The 11,528-nt window shown below is 39.1% G+C and overlaps 1 protein-coding gene across 3 annotated transcripts in view; it reads left to right on the forward strand.

Moving 5' to 3' along the window:
• The window catches only part of LOC138030638 (bromodomain-containing protein 3-like), a 29,882-nt gene that overhangs the window by 4,358 nt on the left and 13,996 nt on the right, over positions 1-11,528 (forward strand). For all 3 annotated transcript variants that reach the window (XM_068878524.1, XM_068878536.1, XM_068878531.1), the window contains 9 exons: positions 1,982-2,087; positions 4,254-4,417; positions 6,894-7,067; positions 7,913-7,996; positions 8,373-8,474; positions 8,610-8,738; positions 8,940-9,116; positions 9,461-9,705; positions 11,366-11,484. In XM_068878524.1, coding sequence (XP_068734625.1) covers positions 1,982-2,087; positions 4,254-4,417; positions 6,894-7,067; positions 7,913-7,996; positions 8,373-8,474; positions 8,610-8,738; positions 8,940-9,116; positions 9,461-9,705; positions 11,366-11,484 — 1,300 coding nt within the window. The remainder of the gene's footprint in view (positions 1-1,981; positions 2,088-4,253; positions 4,418-6,893; positions 7,068-7,912; positions 7,997-8,372; positions 8,475-8,609; positions 8,739-8,939; positions 9,117-9,460; positions 9,706-11,365; positions 11,485-11,528) is intronic.

Below are 11,528 nucleotides of genomic sequence, written 5' to 3' on the forward strand. Positions count from 1 at the left end.
ATATATGGAGTCTACTTCTAAACAAGTATGTAACCTTGACAGTGAATGGAGCAGAAATGTTCTTATGGGGTGTGGGGAACTGTAATGCGCATTGGTTTTCTATATAGTTTTTTCAAGTTTCATTTTTTACGCAGTTAATTTCATGAAATCCACTCACAGTTTGTTTTTATCAGTTTCTATTCTCTTCTTTTGCCTGATTCATCCTAAATAATTTTCATTTTTGTTGTTATCCAAAACGTCACCACTTCACAATTTTTACTTGCCCCACTGAGCACTGAAAGCTCAAATCTACTAGCCAAAACTGAAATTTCACTTGTCTGTGGCTAGTTGGCTATCGTTAGTCTTGAGCCCCTGTTGTCATGTCTCAATTGTCTAAGATAGCCCAAGAATTGAAATTGTTGATGGAAATTGCCAAAATTTTCATGTGGGCAAGAGGCCTCATCATCAAAATTTCAATAATTATGTTGTCAAGCACTTGAATGCCATTGCTCATGTCCTGATGTTTGTCCGAAAAAGCTGATTGACTGTGTTAAAAATTAATGGACAATGTAAAACTATTTGTTTCATACTTGGTATTAGATTATATATTTTAACAATTTAAATTAATTTAACGTAGTTCATGAGGAGCAAGCGTTGGCAGTGCAGTTGCTAGATTTCATGAATGCACCCTTCCCGCCCCCACTCCCCTCCCTTATGGATCTTTCAGTCTTGTCTGCCATTTTCCTTCCCTTGAATAATTATTATTTATTGTTATTATTATTGTTATTGTTGTTGTTGTTATCGTCATCATCATCATCATCACAAGTGGAGGTTGGGGGACCAGGAGGCAGCAACCTCCAGTTCACAGTCCTTATCTTACAAGACTTGAAAGTCTTAACCACTTGCATGGGTGTAATTACAAAGGCAGCACTTTCTCCTCGGTTGTTTTGAGACCCTGAGTGTTGGTCCGGCCATAGTCAAACTCTCGACCTCCCGCATGACAGTCCAATGCACAACCAGGCATGTTGGTGGCCCTAAAATTCCTAAAAATCCCTAAATATTTTCACTTGCCCTAAAAAACCCTACTTTTTCAGCTGTTTTTCCATTTTCCCCTAGAAATCCCTACTTTTTTCCTTTCTATGATGATTGAGCGCAACTGATGTCATTGAAAGTGCTTGGCGTGGATTCTACATTTGCCCTACCTGGTCAAACTGCAAGTTTCTTTGTGGTGTGGTTGTCCAGTGTGGAATTATGAAGCACGGGGGGATCCTTAATCTTCTATCAGTCCCAGGTGACTGTGGTGCCAGTGGCGTCAAATTTCAATGATGTTGGATCCATGCTAAGCATTTTCAAGACGCGATGTGCATGATCCCTTTCCTGTCTAAGTCATTAATGCTATAAACCATTATTTCATTTGAGTAAGTATCTTTCTGTTTGGATAACAGTGGTGGTCGAAAGGTAAGTTGAATTCTTCATTCTTTCCTAAATAAAAGCCCTAAAGCAGCCCTACTTTTTAACCATTTATCCCTAAAAATCCCTAATTTCCCCCTAAATATTGTCACAAGGTGGCCAACATGCCTGATACAACCAACTGAGCCACCAATGCACAGTAGGCACATGTAATTGCACACACTTGTACCAAAGTAACATACCGCTGTACAGGAACCTGCCCCCCACTGTCACGAACGATGCTAGAATGGTACAATGCTAAATGGGCACGTTACACAACAAATAACACACCACTAAAGAATGCCAAAGCCCAAGAGACTATTGTGTGTGACTGGTGTCTAGGTTTGTTGTTGATGTTTCTCTTCCTGCTTCTCTTGGTGGATGCAGGGACTTTGTAGTGGGTTGTGGATACTGCTGGTCACATAGGTGTTCCCATCCGGGATCATTGTCCGTGCTGTACTAGGGCACCTCCTCCACTTGCGACAAACATTGTTAAATGAGTAAACATGTATGTAGTGATTTCTTTTTTGTCTTTTGTGGTGTTTTACTGAAGGAGTATGAAATGATCTTGGGGCCAAAAAAGAAAGCTGAACCAGGAGGACCAGCAGCTAAAAGAACTAAGAGAGGTGTATCTGCAGTCAAATTGGAGCAGATACCAGGTAAAACATTGATTGAGTATTTGGATACCTGAAGTAGGCTTCGTCTTTCTGGTTGCACTTGGAAACTGTAAATGTATCCATGGTGGACCTTTAATTATTGTGATGCTTGCAAGATTTGCCCTTCTTGAATTCCTAAGACACCTACAGTACCACTCAAAGGTAAGTTGACAGTCACTCGCGAGTCGCGAAACTCGACTCGATGCTCGATCCTCGAAAATTTCGAGAATCGAGTCGAGTTTCGCAACTCGCGAGTTGAGTCTTTCGAGTTTCGAGTTGAGAAAAATAATGAGCTTGATGCTTGACTGATCTCTTGAGAAATAAATTAGACAAGCAAAGCGCACTTGTGTGTTGTACATGCGTCGAAAAAGCGAGTCTGATATCAAGTGCGAGTAGTTCTGTTGACGAAATATGCACACAGTTCCCGCGTCACTCGTTTCCTCAAAGGATCAATGAATAATCTGTTGCGATCATTTACAAAATGGCTCTCTTCACAATCGACTTGAACATGCAACGCTTGACTTGAAAGTTAAAACCTGAAGCTTTCTTTACCCTGATAATAAACGTTATCGATCGTTGATTTTAAGCAAAGAGAATGTAATGTAATGCCTCGAGCAAGCGATCTCAAATTTACGAAGTTGTGAATTTTTTCAACGGTTCTCCCATCGCATTATTGGTCATATTGGTAAATCACGATTGGCTGTTTTAAATAAAGTGAGGTTGCCTGGTAAGGCAGTTGCATTACGAGCGTTTAAATGTTCCAAGTTTCGCTAACGTTGACATATGCAAATTTTACTTGCGGATGAAGTTACCCTCAAAGCGGATGTCACGCAATGCTTGACTTTCGATTACAGTTTATTTCAATTATTTTACCTACTTACGAAATCATCAGAAAATATTTCCAAAGTAAGAAGAACAGCTTCCAGTGTGTAGGAACGAATCAGACACTGCAGGCATATTTACAAGTGCTCAAAAATGTAATCGTGGAAGTACACGCGCAAGCCTGACGGTCTGCGTTGGTTCGTTTTACAATACTTTGTTTTTGAAAAATAATGGTTGCACGATTTGTGTCAGTTCATGCGCATGGTAAATGTACCTGACAAGTTTTCATACAACAAACGAATGAAGATTTTCACGTTTACTCAATTGTGCCGTGGTGTTGGCTTGATACAGCAATAAATGCCTGTGTGAATTTTTAGAGCATGTTATATTTTCTCTTTCGATTCTCTTGACATCCAAAACGAGCAAGCAGAATTGCGACCATAATTGACCATTCGTCTTTTGATGATTTTGATGATAAAGTTTCAATTCAGCTTTTGTCACGATAGGAAAGACGCGGTTGTATTCGGAATTCCAGTTTGTTGATATTACAACGCCAACTTTCGCATGAGGCCCCTTTTTGCTCTGATAAATTGCATGTCTGTGGTCATTTTGCAAGTTTGTGACTGGGTTTGTGCCTGGGGAACGCATCGGAAACTCGTGTATTTTTTTCAGAACAAGTGAATAAGATCGCGACGTTATTTTTCTACATGCCGAAGGATAATGAAGATAATATTTTTTTCGCAGGCCAAGAACATTGAAAGCTTGCTTAGAGTCGACATGAATATTGCGTACAAAGGCTCCGGTAGCGGAATTGTTCATTTCTTCAAGACATAAATCGCTTTCTCAAGTTCTTCTCGAGTTTATGCATATTCCAAAGTCCATCTTTCTCAACTCTCGATTCTCGAGCCTCGATTCTCGCGTCTCGAAACTCGAATGTCTCAACCTTCACGACGCGAGAATCTACTTTTGAGGATCAAGTCGAGACTGTCAACTTACCTTTGAGCGGTACTGTAGACTTTGTCTGCTTTAGAGCAGGACAGATTTCACTGGACAAGTCTCTTTCCTCATTAACCCCCCTCCCCCCCCCAAAAAAAATAATAATAATAAGTATGACTCCTTAACGCATGACTCCTGGGGGTTCCCCATTGACGAGTTAAATTGTCTGGCATTAGACTGAGTAAAATAGTAAGTATCGCTGGTTTAGGGGTGAATACATGTAGGTTAAAACCTAAATTTTCATCTTTTTTTGTGTGGGGTGGGGGGGGGAAGAGAAATTTTTACAGAATTGGATCTTGTAAGTTTTTTTGGTACTCAATAAACCCTAGTGTTTTTTGGTCTCACTTTTAGTTGCTCCAGATAGCACTCCAATGATGAGTTTACCATATCCTACCCCACCAGTAGCTGTTACAGCCACAACAGCACTCCCTACCCCAGTAGATGCGACTACTGTGTTACCATCACCAGCTATTTCTGCTGCTCCAGCCTTGCCATCTGCTGCTCAGCCTGCCAAGGTATGCTATAATCCCAAAGGGTAAACCCTTGCCATATTTATTTTGCTAACATTGCTGCATGGAATTCCTATAACTTTTGTGTGTGGCTAACTGTTTCTTGTTTAAAGAACAAATGGGTTACTTGTAAAGAGAATCTACTGCTACATTTGCAGAAAAGTACTGTAAAATGATAAAGTTTGTATTAAATATTTAACAATACATGAGTTCACATTCTTGCATCAAGGGTAATCAGGGCAACGTGGTGGGAAATTCAAAGCAAAATATACTGTAGATGACTCTACTTTATAGACTTTCGCCTTCATAAACCAAACAAATAAGTTCACGTTCACAACTGAGATGAACTAGACTTGGTATTCGTTCTTTGGAATTCCTAAATATTGCTTTTTTTATCTCCATACATTCTCTGTAGTTTTGTGCCTTTCGAATTACAGTACAGGAAATGTATGGCAGAAATTCTACAATAGCCATTCTCTCCAAATTTATTCTGCAGCACCTTTAAGCGCATATGTGACCCTCTTTGGGAAAACCGGGCTTAATGAAATTTGCGTTAGAATGCATTTCAATGCATTTTGAATGCATTACAATGCATTCCAACGTTTGCCAATGATTCATAATGCACTTACAACGTTTCCCATCGATCGTTGCCAGTTTTGTTTAATGTTTCATAATGATTTTCCAAGGTTTTTCAACGCATTGGCAACGTTTCTAAACATTTTAATTCCGATTTTAATTTTAAGGCGTTTCCACTATGACCTGGTAATTATAAACATCAGCACGTCCGTACATTGAAAATACACCGCGTTTTGGAGCGACTTCAGAATCAATACGTCCGCACTTCCTAATTTTGAAAACGAAGTCCCGAATTTAGGTAGATATATTTTATCAAACATGACAATAACAGCATTGATTCAGTGCACCCATTACTTCATTAGCTACTGTAGTTGCAAAGTAAAATACAACCAATTATTATTTTCATCCAAAGAAATGTAGCATTTCAAGTTGTTTTCAAAGCCGAAGTAACGATACATTCAAAGCGGTGCATTCCCAAGAGAGCTCTTTGCTATAAATACGATAAAAGAGTTCTGTATCATCAGTTAAGATGCCGAGGGGGCAAAAAAGCTCGCGAGAAACTCCGGGCGGGTGGTTAAGTTAAGCAGACATTTCTCAGTTGAAATTTGGTAAGTTCAGTATCATTCAATCACATGTAATTTGGCGTTCGCGCAGGTTGGGTCTTTGATCTTTGGTCTGCGTTTTTGGAGTCTTTATTGTCCATTCTACCTATTAGCGTAGTTATTTCAGCTTAAAATGCGTCCAAAACTCTAAGCGCTCGACCTCGAATAATATCGAAGACTCAAGCGTTGGGATACCGGCTTTAGATGGCTTTACATTGCTTTAGATACATGCCTTGCAGCCGTCACGCAATTTGCTCCTATATGATTGGATGATGATTTCTTATTCGGCGATCACAGAGGAGCAGACGTTGTGACTGCTGCAAGCCGTCACACCAAAATCCAGCTACGCTTCCTTGGAGCTCCGAATGCTGGTTTTTTTTAAATTATTTGAGGTCCAGCGCTTAGAGTTTTGGACTGATTTCAGATATAACTGCATGAGAGGAAACCTTTGGGTTTCAGCTTGCTTGGTGCGTGATTTGAAACCTGTACGATGGGCATTTGTTAGTGAAAATCGGCTTGGTGCTGGAGCGATCCGAAATCGAGCTTTCCACCCTTGTCTTTCTATTGGTACGCAGAGGTGAACGTCGAACACAAATCCCTCATTTTTCTCGGTATTTTTAATTTTTTTAAAAAGCGCTCTACTACATGTAATTCTACTAAGTTGTAGAAGGACACGGCCGAATTCTACTCGTGACAATCAGTCATCAAAAAATGACACTGGATGTATCCTAATGCAGCTAAAAAATAATGATGCTTATCAACGTTTGTAAACGTTTTCTGAATGTTTTGAAATGATTTTTCAATGGTATGGAACGTTTTCTATTTCCGTTGGGGAACATTGCAAACGTTTCAGAATGCATTGAGAATGTTTTTGAATGCATTTCAACGTTTCCAAATGCGTTGCGCTGAAAAACGGCTCAATGCAATTTTCATTAAGCCTGGTTTTCCCAAAGAGGGTCACATATCTTCTGTTTTGGAAAATAAAAAAACCCAAAATTGCATATCATGAATACTTTTCATCATTTTGAACTACCTACAAACCTTTGAATTCCTCTCCATCTTGCCCTGATTACCCATGATGCACTCAAGAGCATGAACTTGTTTATTGTTGGGTGAAGTTGAGCAAAATATTGTGATTTGTCAGTGGCGAGCAGATTAATATTACAGCTGTAGGTTCCCTTTAAAAGGTGTTGCTTGTGGTTGTCGTGGACATAATGACAATTATTCTGCAATATGCAGTGAGGGGTCAGATTAGGAAATTAAAAAACTGTCCTGCTAAATCAAAGTTTTCCTGATTCATCCAGGTCAAAAAAGGGGTGAAAAGAAAAGCTGACACTACAACTCCTACTACACCAATAAGTGGAATGGTAGAACCACCCCTCCCTGTAAAGACCAAGGCAGCAAAAATACCAGCACGTAGGGAGTCGACAAGAACAGTGAAAAAACCAAATCGTGATTTACCTGAGGAGCCTCAAATGGTGAGCAAAGATGTTTTAGATCAATAAATTGCAAATGTATTCAATTTGGAGGGTTAAAATGTATATTTGAGGGTATATTTAGACTGCTAATTGGATGATTAATCCAAGGTGACACAAACTTGTGAATTTTTGGTGTTTGGTGTTTTTATCTAAATGTTCAGCTTCTAAACTTAAGAGTGTGGCTTGTCTATGATTACAGCCTATCAATCGGTGTTTACAGTACTTTGGTCGGTCTTTGTGAAATGATCTCAATTTGCTGATAAACTGGAAAAGTCATTTGAAAATGTTATGTTCAGTTTATTGCTGGAAATTTGGTCAGGATGTTTGGCAGCTCAAGTCATCAGTAGTGTTTCACAAATGGTTTTCTTGCTGGCTGAGCTTGCGAAAGAGGCAAGAAATGAAGTCCTCACACACTGAAATGGGGTGCTGGGCCCAAATCAGGATATCAGATATCACATTCAGTCATGTGATCCAGTTTTCTTTTTCTTGCCATAATAAGCAACAGCTTTCCCACCCACCGATCCCCTATGAACCCACCGATCCCCTATGATCCCCGATGTGTGAAGTGCTAGTTTTCTACCCCATATGAACCATGTGAGCGTTAGCCCTACTGATGCCAATAGGCCCACACAAGGACAGAGAAAAACTCTTAAGATTTTTTGTTGGTATGAACATTGTATTGTTTTTTAAATACTCATTGTATCTTAGTTGTGAGGTTTCAAATAAAGTGCTGCTACATTCTTGTGTGGCAGGCAAATTGCATCCAGTGTGTGAGAACTGTTCATTATTAGCTTTCTGCTCTAGATCTGTTTCATTGTTATACATTTACAACATTTTTTTTGTAGGCACGTGGTAAAAAGAAACCGTTATCAGAGCAGCTCCGATACTGCAGCAACATAATCAAAGAATTGTTTTCCAAGAAACATGCAGTAAGCATATCATTATTGATAAATGTCTGTAAATTTGTACCGTGTTATTGATAGTCTGTTAGTGTAAACCATGTTGTAAAAGATAGTCTAAAGTGACTTAAAATATTGTTGCAGTGCTTGAGTTACAAAGTGGCAAGTTTTAGCAAGAGAATGCTATTAAATGGACAACAAATTTTTGCCTTCCTTCTCTCATTGCCCTACTGTTTGGGAAATGGAACAGTTCATGCCCTAATTTTAGTGCATTCAATTCAATGAGAATTGGCTTGCATTTTGCTGAATGAACAAAAAGTCATTTTATCTGGATCCCTTTTATTTCCCTCTTTTGTGTTGTGGGAGTTGTGTGATTGGTTATTAACAAAATTTATGAATCTTGTAGGCATATGCTTGGCCATTTTTCAAGCCTGTTGATGCCACTGCTCTTGGATTACATGATTATCATGATATCATCAAACAGCCAATGGACATGGGTACCATAAAGGTAATCTTGATTGTTGGAATGTGTTCATGCATTTTGTCATCTCTGGAAGTACTGAAAAGTCAAGCTGAGGTTAGTCCTTACTGTTCTCAGAATTTTCGCTTGCAGTGCTAATTGTGATTTTGTGAACTCTGATAGGTAAAAATGGAAGGTAGAGAATACAATTCATCGTCTGAATTTGCAGCTGATGTCCGGCTCATGTTTAGCAACTGCTATAGATACAATCCCCCAGATCACGATGTTGTCAAAATGGCAAGACAACTGCAGGTTTGTCATCAGATGTTACTGCAAAGCCAAGATTTTATAGAAAAAAATCAGACTTACAACACTTAAAATAACCAAGCCTGATTTTCTGTTGATTCATCAAGTGATTTAATTGAGAAGTGTAAGTAAGCTAAAAGTTTTCAGTTGATCAGTGGATGTTGCTAGGCTTTCATACAATCCTGTTATTGCCATTCACTTTAAAAGGATGTTTTCGAAATGAAATTTGCCAAGATGCCAGAGGAACCAGAGCTTCCTTCTGTGCCAGTAGTAGAAGCTGCTGAGCCAGAACTAGAGTCTGCTGCCACCCCGCCTTCATCTTCACCTGCATCTGAAGACAATGAGACTGACAGAGCTGAGAAACTTTCCCAACTTCAGCAACAGGTAATACCATTTTCAGTCACAGAAGAACTACATTTTTGTACATGCAAGTATTTTTCCAAAGCTAATTATCTGTAAACACGATGTGTATCTTTGTGGATAGAAGAACAGAAACTATAACAAAACAAAACAAGAAAACAGTGGTGCCATCTGTTCATTAATGTCATGTTGTGGTTAACACCTGGGAGTTGACCAGCTAGGCATACCTTGTCTTTTAGGCAAATCGTAGTACAGTTAAAAAAGTCATACAGCTGTATGACAATGAACTGAGAAAAGGTCAGCCCTGCAAATGCAGTGCTCATATAGCAGAGGTATTTTGATTACTTCCATTCTTATTTTGCCTACAGCTGATATCTGTTCATGAACAACTCAGTAAGTTGACTGGTGAAACTGTCATTGGAACAAATAAGACAAAAAAAAAGGCAGACAAAAAACCTCCCACCAAAAAAGAAGCCAAGCAAGCAGCCTCATCGCAGGCAAAAACTCAGGTAAAACAGAAGTCATCAGGGAAAACACAAGCAGCGCAAATTCAACCAAAAGCTGATAAGGCTGCAAAGAAACAGTCAGCATCCAAACGATCTGCAAATAGCAAGTAAGTGTAGTGTTTTCCTTTGATCTGTTTCATGTGGAATCATTTCGGCCTTTGATACGTGTCTTAATTAATTATGGATACTTCTGACTGTAATTGGGTTTTTCCAACAGACACCTAGAGAACTGTCAAAAACTTGTCCTGAATTCTGAATGCTGCTAACCTGCGATCAGGCCCATTTTTAGCTTCGCCCATATGTTCTCTTATGTCGCCGCTCGCTAAAATTGGGCCTGACCAAAAGTCTCTCAAGAATTCCAGACGGTCGGCCAAATTTTGGCCGACCAAACTCGTGATCTGATTGGCTGTTGAAACGCCGGAAGTGAAAATACCATCGTGGATGCGCAGAGCTCTCGCGAAGTCCTCGAGACTAATCCGCCATAAGTGTATGAAAAAATTTGCTCCCTTTTGTTCTTACAATGCCGTGGACGATGCAACTTGATTTTATTTGTATAAGTGGAGATATGCCATCTGAAACATCTCATAACTTGTCCAGAATCGGGTTTGAATCTTTGGAACGAGTGAAATTAGCGATTTCGTTGTCGAGCTCTGTGACCATGGGGTTGAAAGTACTTTGGCACAAACTTCCCTGATGTTTTGAAAGCTAAATAGCTGGTTCTTTCAAATGGCAACGAAAGCCGATGCATATTGGTTTCCTCGATGAGACAAGGGACATATATATATCAACAGGAGGAGATGCTGATAAAATCGCAAGTTACACGAATGCATGTTTTGAATATCTGTGTACAGCTTTATTTATTTACTTTACATGACACGGTTTGTTTGCACACTTCATAATATTTCCAGTTGATTTAACTTATAACTCGCACTCCAGAAACTAAAATGGCATGTTTCCAGAGAGATCAATTGTACAACAATAAAAGAAACTTTGCGAGTCCATCTTACTGTTCGTACTCCATCAAAAAATTAACAGCCAAACTTATCATGCGCGCAATTCTAGAAATACACTGCAACTGAAGATATCACCCGAAAAAATCACCAAAGAAACCTTCATGGGCAAACACGTTAAAGGACTAATGTATTTCTCTTTTGTTTTCTTTGAAAATCTATTGCCAAACCGTCCAACGACAAAATGCGAGGTTATCTCAATTACAAATTAAGATGTCAAGCTTAAAAGATTGCATATTCAGTGAAGTTCGGAGGGAGAATTACACCGGCCTTTGCCGCAATATAGTCGTCGAAAACATTCCCCATGCTTTAAATGTGTTTTTTCCAAATTAAAGCCAACGGTAACTTTCAAATTCGTTTATAATATTCCTCCCACGGTAATTAACTCTGGTCAAAACAAAATAGCGTGAATGTGCCGTCCACGCATGTATTGGTGTAATGGAAGTAAATTTGATTGGCCGATGAACGACATGTCAATCAATCAAAAAAAGTGGGCGGGAGGAATTTTGAAGAGGAATTTGGTCAGGCTCTATTTTTCGTTTCGCCAACTCCTCATTACATACCACACGAAACTAAAATAGAGCCTGATCGCAGGTTAGAATGCTGCAGTACTTCATATGAACCCTCTTCATGCATGAATGGTTTAAAAACTCAGCTTGATTTTGAAATAAAATTAATGCAAATTGAACAGAAAAGTTTAAATCCAGTTCCTATTCATTGATAGAGAATGTCATTAAGTTTTTTTTTTTTTTACAAGAATTGTAGCCAAAAAGAAGACAATGGAGGTGGATACTGATGATGAAGAGGAGGATACTGCCAGACCCATGACATATGATGAGAAGAGACAGCTGAGCCTTGATATCAACAAGCTTCCAGGTTTGTTTGCATTCTTCTTTTCAAAACTTTTGCAAGTTTGCTTT

The sequence above is a fragment of the Montipora capricornis genome, chromosome 2 (genome assembly GCF_036669925.1).
Source record: "Montipora capricornis isolate CH-2021 chromosome 2, ASM3666992v2, whole genome shotgun sequence".
Lineage (NCBI taxonomy): Eukaryota > Metazoa > Cnidaria > Anthozoa > Scleractinia > Acroporidae > Montipora > Montipora capricornis.